Source organism: the organism of the source record quoted next, unplaced genomic scaffold, assembly GCF_019419815.1.
Source record: "Pyrus x bretschneideri cultivar Hongxiangsu unplaced genomic scaffold, Pyrus_bretschneideri_v1 Contig19, whole genome shotgun sequence".
Taxonomy (NCBI): Eukaryota; Viridiplantae; Streptophyta; class Magnoliopsida; order Rosales; family Rosaceae; genus Pyrus; species Pyrus x bretschneideri.
The window spans coordinates 4,602,368-4,617,606 of record NW_025999490.1 but is presented as its reverse complement, the minus strand read 5'-3'; the positions used below and the strand labels follow the sequence as shown (position 1 = coordinate 4,617,606).

The 15,239-nt window shown below is 37.7% G+C and overlaps 3 protein-coding genes across 7 annotated transcripts; 2 read left to right on the top strand and 1 right to left on the bottom strand.

Annotated features, from left to right (window-relative positions):
- The first annotated feature begins 909 nt into the window (after window positions 1-909).
- Window positions 910-2,839, top strand: LOC103934480 (squamosa promoter-binding-like protein 3). The gene is made up of 2 exons (XM_009344257.3): window positions 910-1,376; window positions 2,669-2,839. Exons 1-2 carry the CDS (start codon window positions 1,027-1,029, stop codon window positions 2,763-2,765), a joined length of 447 nt encoding a protein of 148 aa, XP_009342532.2. The 5' UTR covers window positions 910-1,026; the 3' UTR covers window positions 2,766-2,839.
- A 519-nt stretch (window positions 2,840-3,358) lies between these two features.
- LOC103934334 (mitochondrial arginine transporter BAC1) lies at window positions 3,359-6,012 on the bottom strand. 4 transcript variants are annotated; one of them, XM_009344110.3, is made up of 8 exons: window positions 5,644-6,001; window positions 5,043-5,132; window positions 4,796-4,897; window positions 4,505-4,609; window positions 4,332-4,430; window positions 4,063-4,251; window positions 3,869-3,967; window positions 3,359-3,773 (listed from the first exon to the last, which is right to left on the bottom strand). In XM_009344110.3, exons 1-8 carry the CDS (start codon window positions 5,734-5,736, stop codon window positions 3,639-3,641), a joined length of 912 nt encoding a protein of 303 aa, XP_009342385.1. In that variant the 5' UTR covers window positions 5,737-6,001; the 3' UTR covers window positions 3,359-3,638. The 4 variants fall into 4 exon arrangements, with proteins under 4 accessions (XP_009342385.1, XP_048438276.1, XP_048438275.1 ...); XM_009344160.3 differs by having other exon boundaries at window positions 3,631-3,773; window positions 4,071-4,251; window positions 5,644-6,012; XM_048582319.1 differs by lacking the exon at window positions 4,332-4,430 and having other exon boundaries at window positions 5,644-6,002.
- A 3,405-nt stretch (window positions 6,013-9,417) lies between these two features.
- On the top strand, window positions 9,418-14,901 carry LOC103934255 (putative E3 ubiquitin-protein ligase RING1a). 2 transcript variants are annotated; one of them, XM_009344028.3, is made up of 10 exons: window positions 9,418-9,703; window positions 9,879-9,921; window positions 11,072-11,130; window positions 12,419-12,500; window positions 12,656-12,776; window positions 12,874-12,915; window positions 13,301-13,828; window positions 14,013-14,120; window positions 14,227-14,436; window positions 14,600-14,901. In XM_009344028.3, the coding sequence occupies exons 1-10, from the start codon at window positions 9,610-9,612 to the stop codon at window positions 14,627-14,629; spliced, it is 1,317 nt and encodes a 438-aa protein (XP_009342303.2). In that variant the 5' UTR covers window positions 9,418-9,609; the 3' UTR covers window positions 14,630-14,901. The 2 variants fall into 2 exon arrangements, with proteins under 2 accessions (XP_009342303.2, XP_048438274.1); XM_048582317.1 differs by lacking the exons at window positions 9,418-9,703; window positions 9,879-9,921 and adding an exon at window positions 9,938-10,213.
- The last annotated feature ends 338 nt before the right edge of the window (window positions 14,902-15,239 follow it).

The window sequence follows — 15,239 nt, the reverse complement described above, 5'->3', positions numbered from 1 at the left end:
TATAAACCCGTGCAAGATCCCTCATCCCATCAATGCGAGACTCATTCTCAACACGCCCCCTCACAGTGTGGCGAATTTTCAAGCTCAACACGTGAACAACAACAGGTGACGTGGAGCACGTGTGGCCGTTTGGCTTCACACGTGAGACAACCTACTTAAGAGACCATGAAGAAAGTTGAGGTTCCACCATAAAACCAATTGGCAATATGAGGAGTAGCCCAACTTACTTATAAGCCCATATAAGGTCATTCCTCCCATCAATATGAGACTCGTACTCAACATAGGCTTGTAACGAATTGACAAATGTACAAATCAAATTCATTTTTACAACAATTGAGTTGTTGGTTAGGTTGATCCATGATTGGTTTAGACATAAGCTCTGTGCTCTATATAAAAATTATATGGCGTAATAATCACACATGCATGAACGCGTTTCAGTGTCCTCCAGTTCATCTCAAATTACCAAAAAAAAAAAAAAAAAGTCCTTCGAAATAACCTAGCTATAGCTCACCTTAGCTTGGCTTAGCCGAACCCAAATTTAGTTACTAAATTCATGCCTAGCCCCTAATATAAGTAATGGTTAAGGGCTTATTTGAAAGTAATTTTTAGAGGACCAACATCACTTATGATGAGAAACACATAAAAAGCGTCCCTTCATAAAATCACTTAAAGTGATTTTCCAAATGGTTTTAAAGTAAAGTGCCTCTAAACGAGCACTAATCAAGTCTAAAATTGAGGTTAGATATTAATTAGTGAAGATGAATTTGAACTGTGGTTATGTTGTAGTGTAAAAATCATATGTAGATGATGTGTTGTTGGAGTAAATAATTCTAGGGTTTGGAGGTACCATTCACTCAAATGGAACTTGTGGTCCTCACACACACACACACACACACACACACACTTCTCTTCCTTTTTCTACACCTTTTCTGTTTGATCAATGTTTTCATTTTAGCCTACTTCTCCTTTGAATATAACATCTTCCTTCTCCTCTCATTTCTTTGCTTCTCCTTTTGTCGGAAAAATATGGAATCAGGCAGAGCTCATGGAAAGAAGACCTTGGTGAAATACGAGGAAGAAGAGGAGGAGGAGGAGGAAGAAGAAAGCAGGAGTGGGACACCATCAATAGTGGATGGTGAGGATGAGAGGAGAGATACAGTGATGATGATGAATAGTACTGCTCCTTCTCCTACAGGGAGAAGATCTGGTGCAGGAGGGTCTACAGCAGGGCCATGTTGTAAGGTAGATAGTTGCAATGCTGATTTGAGCGATTTAAAGCAATACTACCGCCGCCACAAGGTCTGTGATGTTCATGCCAAGGCTCCGGCGGTGCTCATGGGTGGATTCCTGCAGCGCTTTTGCCAGCAGTGTAGTAGGTAACAATTTTAGAACCGTTTTTTCAACTACCACAGTTTTGCAAATAATAACTCTCTTCCATTAAACATTTAGACAACCTTCAAACCTTTTTATCTATGAAGTTCTTCTCTCGTGTGATGCCTAATGATCAAGCAAAAAATAAATAAAATGCCCTCTTTCAGAAAGCTCTTTTGCTGGGAAATGTAGGGTTCACCTTTTCCCTTGAAGTCCTTTCAAAAGAAAAGGATCCCGGGTGGTTTATAGTATGAATTAAACTTGCAAGAACCCACACCTACAGTTTCATGCCATATCTTGTGGAGAGAAGGCAATATTAGTATGCCTAGCTAAACGGTTTTCTTAATTGTTGCCTAATTAGTATTCATGTAGATATATATATATATATATATATATCTAAATATGACGCAGCACGAAGCAAGAGAGATACAAACGTAAACCCTTGAAAAACAAGATTTTTGGAGTCCATCAGGGTTTGACAGAAAGTCCAAAAGTTGTTTTGTTTAATTGATATTTGATAATCACATTGAAACAGTCAAACGGCTTAAATAGACGGATTACAACTCCAAAAACAACTCAAAGGACTTTGAACTTTAAAATGACAATAATTCAACATTAATTGGAAGATAACTCAAATGTTCGATTTTTATAACAGAAATTAAAACTACGTTTTGAAGGCTGAAACGATCTCGAATGGTCAAAATCTATTGGGTGTTTGAACTGTGGCATCGTTCCCTTTCTAAAAATGTATCATGGGCCTAAATCGGAGCTCAAACGTCAAATTTGCAAATTCTCATTGCTTCCTTTTGCCTTTTGACGATTCATTTCCTCTTGAACCCATTTGGCCTTTTGTTCTACATCAACATAAATTGTAGATACACACTTACTCATATTTTTCTAAAGCGTGGTTAACTGCCTTTTTTTTATAGTATATCGACTATTTTTACATTAAGAGGAGGGGGAGTTTGGCTAAGTCACATAATGGGTAGCCTAATTTGGTATCGAATTCGTCATCCACGAGATTCGAACCTAAACCTCTCACTTTCAAGTAGAGAGAAATATCATCAGACCGTAATACTCATGGCTGATTAACTGCCTTTTTAAAAATGCGAATTGTCATCAATTTTGTTGATATTGTTGATTGTTTAACTTTTTAGTTTATTTACAGACCATAAAGTTGTCAATATGTCCTTAATAAACTTGACTCTGCATTTAAAAAAGTGCATTCAACTGCATTGTAGGAAGGACACTCATGAGTCATGAGTCGAATAATGAATGAATGGTGGTGTATTGACAGGTTTCACAGCCTATCGGAGTTTGATGACCGTAAAAGGAGTTGTCGCCGGCGATTAGCTGGACACAATAAGCGGCGTCGGAAAACATCCCTACAATAACATGGACATGGAGGCGAAGCTCCCAATCTTCTGTCAACCCTCAGCCTTCATTATACGTATGCACCACTGAAACTCTCTCTCTCTCTCAATTGTATGCATTAATTAAGGAAGATTTGCTTCTTTGCTAGCACAATTTCGAACCTTGAAATTGTGCTTCATGATTCTTGGCTGTGATTTGAAACAACGCTACGACTTGATCCGTTCAGTTGGTAACGATAATTCTTGTTTTCTTCACATGCTTTAATTTGTCACTACTTTTATCGTACATTATCATGGTATTTTTTGCCCTAAGATCTCTCTTATTATTATGTTATGAAAACATTTACGTGAAATGAACAGACTGTTCGTTAATATTACCAATGTAATTATGTTTAGCATATATTTTACTTGTTGATACCAATATAGCCGAAAATATGAACATATTCACTCATATTACAACACGTATATCTACGCATCACATTTCAGGTGCGACAGGACGGGGAGGGCTATCAAATTTACCATATGAATTAGCCATGTCCAGACCTTTCTCTCTAATATTTCAAAAAATTGTAATATCAAGAACAGAAAAACACCAACCAAAACTTCTTGGCTGCTTTGTTAGAAAAACTTCTATTTCAGCTGACAGAAATTACAATAAAACATGTGAAATCCTTGATGCAAACTTTTCAACAATCATTACAAAAAAAATCTCACAACAAACCACTCCAATCTCTGATATTTTCTTGTAGATAAAATGTTCAAGCTCCTTAAATCGAGAAAACAATGCATAGTAACACCCTTGGAGTTCATTGGAGTGAAAGAATTTTCTCTTGCTGAATGCGGTTTAAAAGTTGCCAAACAGGTTGGAAGCATTTGGTTATTGTAGAGAAATCATTAGTCGCGTTTGATGCCTAATAGTTTTATGGCCAACTCCCAGGTGACGATTGCCGCTGCATTAGCAGGAAAAGCCCGAATAATAGTAGGACCCAAGCCAATATAGCATCCTTTCAATCCAGCCCTTCTGTAAATCTACAGAGGAAAAAAGAACAAAGGCCAATTTAAACATTTTCCGGGGGAGAGAGAGAGAGAGAGAGAGAGAGAGAGAGAGAGAGAGGTGTCCTTACCGAGCTCAAGATTTGAAATGGATTTCTTGTAGCGTTCTTATCTGTAGTCGTCTGAATTATGGTTTTTGCCACGTCCAAGGGTAGAACAGCCAACCAAAACTGGAAGTAGGGTGAGAACATCAGAATTTATAAGTCTAGTGGAATAAGAATGTGAGCTTGTGTACTAGAGAACGTTAAATTGTGAAGATGCATACTGCTATACCACCAAGGCCACCACTAGCAATCCCAACTCCCACGTCAATCAAGTTTCTGTGGTCAGTTGAAGCAGATTTCAATTGTAAATGCATGTGATAGCGGACATACTCATAAACGCTGAAGAAGACCGCATTTCCAATACATTCTCTTAACAATGTCGTAAAACCTCCTCGAAAAATTCCTCTAACCTGAAAAGCATTCAATCACCTAAAATGATCATAAAAAGTTATGCTTGCCACTGTCGCCAGAAATAACAGTATTTTCTTACGCCATCATTTTTCACAGTTGTAAGGACACAATCAAGAGGATTGCCATATCTTCTAGACATTGGGACCATAGAGTCCGTGCCTTGAATTTGCATCCTACACTGGAAAAATGCAGTGTAATAAGTTTACTGTGAGAAGCAACGGAACAATCTAAAAACCATCCAATTCCTCTTACCTTCACCAGCTCCGAGGGGCATAATATAAAACTGATGACTGATCCACTAAAAGCAGCAGATGGAATTATGACTTGGGGCTGTGGACCTGCACCTTGGGCACTTCCCTTCAAGTGTCATTGCAATTCAGAAGAATGTCACATAAGAACCATAACAGATACACAATATCTTTATAGAAGTCGTATCGATAGAGTCACTAAACTGGTTCGCTATTATGCATCTAACAGAAGCCATTATCCAGATCATTACAAAATAAAATAAACAAAGATTGTCCACTTTATTTTCGTTCAAACCTGCAGTGACTGTTTGATCTGGGAATACATGCCGAAAACAATTGAACTCTCAAAAGCCATCCCCACAAAAGATGATGTTGCCCCTCTGTAAAGTCCTTTAATCTGTTAAGGACCCAATATCAGTCAGCTCTCCTGGAAAAGATGATGCGAAACTCAAATTCTATAACATTGGCACCCTTTCCGAAAGAAAAATAGTTCTAGATCGTTACATTAGAGATATTCAGCTAGATAAAGTTCAGAATCATACACCTTCAGTCCTTAGTATCCTTGCAGTGCAATGCAAACTATTCCTGTACGTAATCCCGTGTGCTGAAGTGTTGTGTTTTTGCATCTTAACCTAATTCAACATTCAGAGACAACCTTAACGGGAAGCACAATTTACACATAGAGAGAAATTATCCATCCATTCTCACAGTTCACAAAAGATAATCTTAGAGGTAAACAATATCCAGAAATCATCAACTACAGATGTGACAAGACGACGAATGGATCGAAAGATTACAGCTTGGCCAAGGTAAATTTACAGAATATCAAGCTAATAAGAAAACAGGCCAACAATGTATACCTAAAGGAAAATTAAGCTCTGTAAGTTGCTACTAAAACCAAGTTTAGTATATCATCTAAATTTTGACTCTTTCCACTAATATCATACCAATCCAAACATTTCCAATCAAAATTTAAACTACCCAGATTCCAAAAACTAATCTTTGGCATTGTTTAACACATTTTACTTCCAAATTCTATCAAATTGCACTTGAAAATAAAATTAAAAGCTACACCCATTAAAGTAAACCTCACCATCATTAAACCCACTGACAGTTAACAAAATCAAAGAGATGTGACTTTACCTTGACGGTGTCAAAGGGATGGCCGATTCCAACGGTGGCCACGCCGGCGATCAAGCCCGCAACGTACTCCTTGTAACCAGAGTTGTCCGCCATATCTCCCTCTTTCTCTCTGTGCGAATTGGCTTTTGTTATTTCTGGGATTTTATCATGGTGTCCTTGTCCGTATACTCTGCGTCTCTCTGGAGTTTTGTTGAAATAGCTTAAGACCAGAGAGGCGGCGGCAAGAGAGACGAGAGGCGAGGCTCTGGGTCAGGACCGCCGCATACAAAATTTTATTGGGCTGTTTTGCGAAAATCGCAAATATTGTGCGATTGGTTTTGGTAAGTGCGATGTGACTTGAGACCCACTTTCCCAAAAGATAGCATATACGAACCCCAAAACTGAAAACACAGTTTTTAGCTCAACAAAATGTATCTACTCAATTTGAAGTTTAAGCATTTGTGAGGAGAAATTTTTTAATATGTCGAGAACATAATTCAGTACATTAAATATTATGCATTCATTTTTAATGATTCATATGCGACATCATCAAGGGGTAATGGAATACAGAAGAGCTATGGATGATAGGCAATTTTTTCTTATGTTGGGTCATGTTACTGAGACGGATAAAAGGTTATACCACTAACGGAGTAGTACTTTGGGTTAATATTTTTTTTTTTTTTTTTTTTTTTTTAGTTTTCAACTAATTGTATAACACTTAGTACGGATTATGTTTTCGGCATGTTGAAAAATCTCTCCATTACGAGGCCAAATTAGCCCAAGCATAAGCCTTCAATAGCGTGAGACCACTTAACAAGAAAAAATCTGGAAACCAAGAAAATATTGGTAGGAAGAGGAGGACGAGGCATTTTTCACTAGAAGCTAAAGCATTGTTAGTACTTTTCGACTGACAAGGATGCATTTTTCACAAGAAACTAAAGCATTGTTGGTACTTTTCTTCACTCCCTTACTCCTTACTGCAAATATAACTTTGCATATATGATATACTACAGTAGATATAAGACTGTTGTTCGGAACCGAGAACATTATCTCGCATTGCACAATGCTTTTCCTATAAATTACAAGATTCAATCCCTAATCGTATTGTTTTACCCCTGTACGTGAAGTCAGTCAAGCACAGCAAACACTACGACAAGTACGAAACCTGATCTCGGTTTTCTACAGATGACGCCTTTCAGTTTGCTACGAGAACGTTGCAGGATGCTGGCACGTCATAACTTGCTATGAACAACATTGTTAGGAAGTTTTCTTGCCTTGCATGTTGGGTTGGCATTTCAAACACATCTTTTCTTTCGGCGACAAATCTTGCAAACGAGAGCCTTTTCATTCTTTGTTGGTATCTTGTAGTAAAGAGTGTGGAATATGAGGCGGCAAAGGAGGGGGCTTGGGAGACAGAGGTGGCATCAACGCCCATACAGAAGAAAGATAACGGTTTGGCTGGTCAAGAACTTGGAGAAGTGAAAGATCCTGCATGTCTGTGCGAGAAAAACTGCAGTAGTCAGATCTCTCAGGATTGCTTACCTTCGGCTGCTAAAAAAGAACAGGTTCCACTACACATCTTATACGGTATGCCACCAACAATAAAACAAAAATTCAAGCACAGAAGATGAATTTAAACGACCGGTACGTGCGAAATAAAAAGTTGACTAAATAACATTTTGAGAGCTTGAAGATGGGCAGAAGAGCAGCACATGGAATGCTGAAGTTCAGATGCGGTACAACTGTTCCTCCACCATGCCTTGCATTACTGTTTCAAGAATATATCTCATTAAACGGACTTACATAAATCAAATGAACACGTCTAAGATCTGAATGGACGATGATGACACTGAAAGCAGCTTCAATAACAACGTAGATACGCAACACGTTCGTAGAAATAACAAACTTCATACCATTGAAAGTGCAAATCTGTGATTCTTATAAAACATGGCTGTACACAGAGCAAAATAATTAAAGACAATCAGCATACAACAATTTAGTTCTTCATACCTTGTAACAGGTCCAATCATATGACCCTCTGAATTAACGACAGCGCCGCCACTACCACCAGGATGGACAGCAGCTGCTGTTTCAACTTCAAGCATCGCAGGAAAAACTCCTTGAGTATTTCCTGGTTGGTTCGTTTGATATGAGAGCGGAAACTTTCACTTTAAAACTTTTGTGACAACACCAAAACAAGTTGATGGGGAGAAACCTAATGTGATTAAACTCAATCAGGATTCAGGACATGAAGCATAAGAGGACTTTTTAAATCAAGCAAACAAACAAGCCAATTTTTGGAGGGGGGGAAACAAGAATTGCACAACAGATGCAAGGACATATGTACAGTTCCTCCCTCCCAACCGTGGCACTAAGATTCAACATCCATTTTTCCGAACTATATGCATCAGTAATGCAGCGCGAGTATCCGAAGAGAACTTCAAGCTTAGGATCTGCATAAACTGTATCTATGCATAAAGTTCTTTTTCAGGTTCAACATTGTCATGCTATTTGTTAATGGAACCGGATCCCTCCGAACCCATAGGAACTAAGCCAGGATCCTTTGATCGAGACCATTGAAATTTGATCAAACAGTTACAATTATTATAATTTTAGAGGGACCCTGTTTGTAGTCGTTGAATCAAATTTCAATATCCTGAATCATTTGATCATTAAACTTAGTACCTTTAGGTCTGGAGGGGATCCGATTACAAATCCCTTATGTACAGTAAATCTTGACTGGATTGTATAAAAGGCCAAAAGAAAATGACATGCAGACACAATCAAGTCATTCATTTCCAAGGGGCACCCGAATTCAAGCAAACAGAAACAAGTGGATACTTTTACCAATTTCCCCTCTGTATGATTGTTTAGGAGAGTATTGGCGTATTAGATGAATAAAGCGTTGTCTTATAGATACTTTATTGGTTAGATCTTGATTATACATGTAGATACATGGTGCTTTTAGTTGAAAAATAAGCATAAGAGACGTCAAACACGGAATAATAAGTCACAATTTAGTTATCTAACATTCTGACAAATTCAATATCTTCCAATGAATGTCAGACGTGTTACTTTGACAAATCTCTAACCATACTTTCATTGTACCCGACTCAATACGCTCAACTTTAACATAATAAATTATTGCGAATCCCAATTTCAAACTTAGACATTATCAATGAAGTATTTGGTGAAAAAGGTTCAAAACCAAAACAAAAATGTTAAGAAAACATGAAACTCCAAATCTAATAGATTGATAATGGACTTGTATCGGTTTAGGGCTAGTTTAGTAAGAACAAATTAAACAATAACAATAACAATAACAAGTCGGTGGCAATAGAGAGAAATTAAAGAGAAAATAAGATTCGGGTGCATGTTAGTTAATCAATCAATATTCTCCTTTTTGAATTTCCGACGAAAGTATCATTAAATGGTATAGGTTTTATGCAAAATTTAATCCTTATACAAATTTGTTATATTTCTACATGCAAAATTAATCGTTAAATTTATTAGATCATTAAATAGTACGTAACATGAAAGAATAATTGTTCTATTAGAGAGTTTTTATTTTTATTTTTATTTTTTTAATTTATAATTTATAATTTTTATGATTTTATTTTTACTACAAATCCAGGAATTGCCAGCAACTCAACGTAAACCCAAAAATTAAAAAAGCAAAAACAAAAACAAAAACAGAAAAGTAAAGCAAAAAAGTAAGATATATTTACCATATTACCCAAGCTTGAATTGTCTCCATTTTTTTTTAATTTTTTTTTTTATAAATAGAAGAATTTTCGGTAAGACCACGAGCCTCTACCCCTCCGCCTCTCTCTCTGGTCAGCCACACTCCACCCCCCACCACCGCCCACCACCGCCACCTTCATACCTCTCTATCTCCTCTCTCGGAGAGCACCACAATCAGCTAACAATTTTAGCTCACACACAACGGTTCCGTTCCTTGCTAAAGTTCCGCTGCAAGCCAGAGCAATGCCGGCACAGAAGCGCACCCATGAGGCCATGGAAGATGATCCTCCGCAGAACCACCGCGAAAACAGCCACGAAAAGCCGCAAGACGAAGAGGGTACGTCTTATTTCTCCCAACGCCCAAACCCAACTCCAGATTTTTCCAACCCACCGCATATACAAACACCGTACACGCACGTTTCTTCCCCCTCACATGGTTTTTGGATTTTTGTTTTCTCTGATTCTCTGTGCTGTTGCTTCATCTGTTCTCTCTCATCCCTTTTGCTCCTCAGAGTCCGATCGAAGCCCGTCTCAGAGCACCGAAGAGAAAGACGAGTGAGCTTTTTCTCTCTTTTTTTCTTCATTGCTTTTCTCTTTCTTCTGTTTTTGGTGGTCGTTTCCGTTTATTGTGTAACTGTTTGATGTTCGAATGCTGGGTGTGATTTTGGATCTGCATGCTTATCTTCGTGCTGGGTTTTGTTTTGTTTGTGGTAATCGAGCGGCTGCTGGGTTTGAGCTGGGTGGATTGACGTGTGTATGCGACTGTGAAAGCAATGGCTTTTGGGTTGATGTGGGTTTTCTCTTCTGTTTTTCTGGGATGGATTGCTGTGTTTGTGTTGGGAAGAAGGTTGGTGGAGTTGGGTTTTGGATCTTTTGAATTCGAGCTTCAAATTCCATCGTGCATGGGTGGTTCAAGCATGTTGCCCAATCTGGTTTGCTCATTAGCTGCAGATTCTGATCATTTTCCTTTCGCTTCTTGTCAAAATTTTCGATGATTGTTGGGTCATTTCGAGCAGAAATTCTCACTCTCTCAGTCTTGCTGGTGCTTGGCTGAAGGAACAAACAACCTGCTTACTCTACTGGGTTCTCATTGTTCTGCTAAACTTCCACATAGAAGTGTTTTACTTACAGAATATTTACCACGCCAAGCTTGCTAGTTTTTACTCGTTAGATTGAATTGTTGCCATGTTTATAAAAGAAAGCAACTAACGTTCTTATTTTCGTTTTGGGATATGGTAAACAATGCTGACAATAACGTTAATATGCATGCTGAATTGGGCATTTGTATGCTGCTTGCAAAATGCAACCCCATAACATGCAGCAGTTTATGTTCTAGTTTCGATATGCATATGTGTTGTCCAGGCTGATAAAATGGTATGAAAAGTTCCATGTAATGATGGATTTATGCTTGAGGACGAAATCAATATTATAAAATGATCAATGATTTATTTTATCTGATCATGGCACGGGGTGGGCTTGGCTATGCTTACAGATGCTCTTTCTGCAGAAAATCTGTACTTTCATTTTTTTCTCTCTTTTGTGCTAGGTTCTGTATTTCCCTCTGAGAAATTGAAGTGCACACATTTTTCATTCTTTATATAATTATAAAGCGTGCAAAAATAAAAACTTGCACATAGGGCAACCTACATATTATACATTACATCTGCTCTATGCTAATTTTTCTTTTTATTGGTAATATACACAGATTTGTCATAGTGAAATTGGCAGAAATTCGGAAAGAAGTCCAGTGCCCCATCTGTTTAGGTATGTCTTGGGCTCTTGGCATACTAAATTTTGGATTATAACTGGATCAAGATGGGAAGTAAGCATTTTGATCTCTTCTGGTTCTATTTTTTTGTAAAAGGTAATATTGTTGGGGACCAGTATAGAGTAAAGCTCATTATCTATTATCAAGGGGAAGTTGATCGTTCAGTTCTAGAACATCATAGTAGCTTCGCATGCTTATGTCGTTTGTTGTGTGGCAGCATTGATATTAGAATATCTTGAAATGCCTTTGTCTAAAAGTTTTCTTGCATACAAGTCAGAAATATTGGTTTTGTTAACTTATCCGAAACCATATATTGTATGTACCACTTTGTCAGTGCCGAAACATCAGCTACCAATAGAGGGTAGTGATCTTTGGTTCCGCTGTTTTCTGTTTCAACTCTATCCATATACCTTTATGAGAAATCCCATGCCCACTATCAATGTGTTTGCTCTGCTGACATAGACATGAAATTTTTTGTTTTTAACTTTTTTATACTGCATAAAATTTGTAGTTGGGTATGGTAGAGAGCTCAATATTTGTCTCATTTTCTCAGAAGTTTGTGGTTGTTTCTTTTTACAAGAATATAATTTAAAGACAGAAATTTTTTGTGTAATTTGTAAAATATTTTATCCAAAAAATATCTAAGAGTTATATTTGCAAATTCTGTGGCGACTCTGAGTTGGTCCTTACATCTTCTTCCCTAAAATTGCAGTTGTTAGGTTTTTTTATGTATGTTAGAATTTATGGATTACATTCTTCAACAGAATTACTCTGTTTAGAGAATTTATGGATTACATTCTTCAACTACTCTGTTTACAGAGTCATATTTTCATGATAGTAGCTCATAGGTAGTTACATATTAATTGAAAGATGGTCATCTCAGCTCAACAAAGCATCAATGCTGTCAAACTTATTATTTTCTCTTTTTTTTGGCCCATAACTCTGTTAACGGAAGCACATAAATTTCTATGTCATGGTAAATTCATTGGAAGAAATAGAATTATATCCTCAGGTTTATATCCAAAGCCTTAAAATTTTATATTATCTTTTGAATATCTTCCTCTGATAAACACAAGCAGCCTTATTGATGTGCCAATATAACTTAAAACCATTTGGACGGTCTAAATCTATGATTTTCACATCCAATAGTTCTTTGTTCATATTAGAATTTTTCTAAATATTGAGACAATTAATCAGACTATATAAAGCAAAGTACTCATTGGTCCCTTTTACATTCGCACATTGGAAAAGAAAAGAAATTCATTCACCGTTTGGTATCTATAGGGATCATTCGGAAAACAAGGACAGTGATGGAATGCCTGCATCGCTTCTGCAGGGAATGCATTGACAAGTCCATGCGCCTGGGGTACGTCTTCAAACTATTACTTTTTCCTTTTTAATTCAAATGAACATTCAAGTTATTTTTGTCATACAGATTTTGTTTGGAGGATGTTACAAAGTATTAGAAAGTTTGAGTTTGTGGCTTTACTTCTCAATACTGGTAACTGGGTTTCGCTGCAGGAACAACGAATGCCCTGCCTGCCGCACCCATTGTGCAAGTCGTCGCTCTTTGAGAGATGACCCAAATTACGATTCCTTAATTGCAGCTATATATCCGGATATTGACAAGTATGAGGAAGAGGTACTACGATGTTGATTTACAAAATCTCAACTGTAAATTTTATTTTTTGTAAGTTAAATTATAACTGAGAGAATTGACGGTTGATTACCTCCTGTAGGAATTGGCTTTTCATGAAGAGGAGAAGGCTCGCAATAAGCAGGTGACCATTCAAGTTTCAAGTTTCTTTTAGGGTTAATAATATAGTTTAATTGGAAGTTAACCCTAAATAAATAAAAATAACAAACTGCGAATTATTCTAGTTTTCTCATGCAATTGATGAGTTATCTGGTTTTGTAAAACCCTGGAACAGTAATTCCTTGAAACTTTTAGTTAAGACTTGATTATCTATTTGTATGTGGGTCTTATCTGTGTCCCATTACCGAAAAGAACGCAATTTCTACATAATAAGGTATTACACTAGAATCATCGCATTTTCATCATTTAGGTGTTACTCGTCACCATGAAGTTAGTGGAACTGTATAGAGATTTCTTTTTGTTCTTAGTTTGTTGCTTCGGGCCCTTGATCTTTGAGCTTATTTGCACAGATCCAAGCTTCCATTGCCCAGACATTTCGACGACAAACCGAGGCACTAGGAAGGAAACGAACAGCTAAAGCCACTGCAGCTGCATTTATGAGGAGATCACGGGGTAGCTATCGAAATGCAAGGGGGAGAAGGAGCTATAGAAATGTTGCTGAACATCAAGGGTCCAATGACAATGAGGATGTAAATGGTGATGATGGCGGTAGAGATTTATCATCAGGTGATGAGCGCACAGAACCAAGACCGAAGAGATCCAAAAGATGGAGAGGAGATCGATATTATCAGCCCTCATCAGCAGCTGCTAATGCAGATAGTGATGATGAAAATGATTATGAAATGAACAAATCAGAGATTCTGGGTGCATCTTTGGGGCGTGTTGGCAGCTCAGAGAGGCTTTCCTGGGGAAAAGGTGGCATGCGGAGTCATACACGGTATGGCAGTACAAGTGGTGGCAGTGGTAAAAATGCCAGGAACATCCGTCTCTCTAAGTTGGTAGAGTATCTTCGGAACCCAGGAGATAATGATGACGAGGTAATTTAGAGTTTAGGCTGACGATCTTGTCATGACTCCTCTGTGATAGGGGACTGTGAGCAGTGCCTTTTGAGATCATTCCTTCCCACACGCTATGTATATATGATGTGCATTTAGACTTTTTATCTGGCAATCTGCTTTAGTACCGAGATGGTTGGATCAAACGTTTTCTCATTTTTTTCAGTTGGACATCCACCTCCTGCTTGTATCTTTAGATGAGCAAAGAATACCAAGTTTGCAGCGGCCATATCTTTGCTGCAGATCTACTCTGTCAGTTGGACAACTATGTCAGGTGATCCTTCAGCTGTTTGCTGCATTTTTCATTTGATGGCTTTTTCACAATCTCTGATCTCCGAAGCTTTCATCACCATACCGAAACTGGTTTTATTTGTTCACAGTATGTAGCTCTCCGAACCGCGTGTCAAGCTGAAGAAGTTGAAATATATTTGGTGAAAGAGCTGCATGCCGAATTCAGTCATTCAACTGCCACCAATATTCAAATTTCCAAGTCTCTTGTTCTTGATTCAAGCAAAGAAAACCTGCAACTTTTAAAAGAAGAAGAAACTTTGGCAGAACTTAGAACTCACAATCTCATTCCTGGCTATCTGGTGAGCAGTGAGCACTTCTTTCAAATTTCACACTATCAATAGAGCTAGCGGAAACTTGTGCGGGACGAAGGCTTGCGTGTCAAGAAAGAGAGAGTCTAGAGGTTTTTAAAAATTTCCTTTTCTTTCTTAATATTGTGCTTATTTGTATGTATGATTTTTGCAGATTTTGGCATATCAGAAGAAGTGGAACTGAAGCCGACGATGACGAGAAATCTGAAAACAAGTGGTTCTACCTTCTCTTTCTCCTTCTCCTTTTATGTTTACTGTGATCACCCAGCTGCTGGCATATGTTGTTGAATAGAAGAGTGTCTGTTTTAGAAACTCGCCGCCAAGTACAGAGCAATTTGGATGCAGATGCAAATCGCCATGTCATGCTCCGAGCTTGTTACCAACTCAACTGTTATATTATATGTACTTATACAATATGAATTGGGTAGTGCTATTTATAACATCATTTTTACCTCTCGCACTCTTGTTAAATTTTTGTTTTTCTTCATTTCATTCAATCTTACGATCGAAAATCGAGAGGAGTTTGTGAGAATGAATAATGGGTGTGAGTAACACAACCCTATGAATTTTCTTCCAGTCTTTAAAATAGTCTTTTCAATTAGGCAGTATACCAAAGTTGAAAGTAAACTCTCTCTCTCTCTCTCTCTCTCTCAAGATTCATTTTCTGTATAATCCAATCTAATCACTCAACAACGAGAGAGCTTTACATGCGTTGCGGGACGCCATCAATAATACAATGTGCGGGGTGTTAAAAAGTATTGTATTATTGATAAGAAACATTACAATAGCTTTTC

Bases quoted from the DNA above. Each gene is read 5' to 3' on its own strand.
- LOC103934334 (XM_009344110.3), bottom strand. From the start codon at position 5,736: ATGGCGGACAACTCTGGTTACAAGGAGTACGTTGCGGGCTTGATCGCC. The intron at 5,133-5,643 runs GTAAAGTCACAT...ATGTTGAATTAG, and splicing joins ATCCCTTTGACACCGTCAAG to GTTAAGATGCAAAAACACAA. The intron at 4,431-4,504 runs GTAAGAGGAATT...GCATTTTTCCAG, and splicing joins GCCCCTCGGAGCTGGTGAAG to TGTAGGATGCAAATTCAAGG.
- LOC103934255 (XM_009344028.3), top strand. From the start codon at position 9,610: ATGCCGGCACAGAAGCGCACCCATGAGGCCATGGAAGATGATCCTCCG. The intron at 9,704-9,878 runs GTACGTCTTATT...TTTGCTCCTCAG, and splicing joins AAAGCCGCAAGACGAAGAGG to AGTCCGATCGAAGCCCGTCT. The intron at 12,777-12,873 runs GTACTACGATGT...TACCTCCTGTAG, and splicing joins TTGACAAGTATGAGGAAGAG to GAATTGGCTTTTCATGAAGA.
- LOC103934480 (XM_009344257.3), top strand. From the start codon at position 1,027: ATGGAATCAGGCAGAGCTCATGGAAAGAAGACCTTGGTGAAATACGAG. The intron at 1,377-2,668 runs GTAACAATTTTA...GTGTATTGACAG, and splicing joins TTTTGCCAGCAGTGTAGTAG to GTTTCACAGCCTATCGGAGT.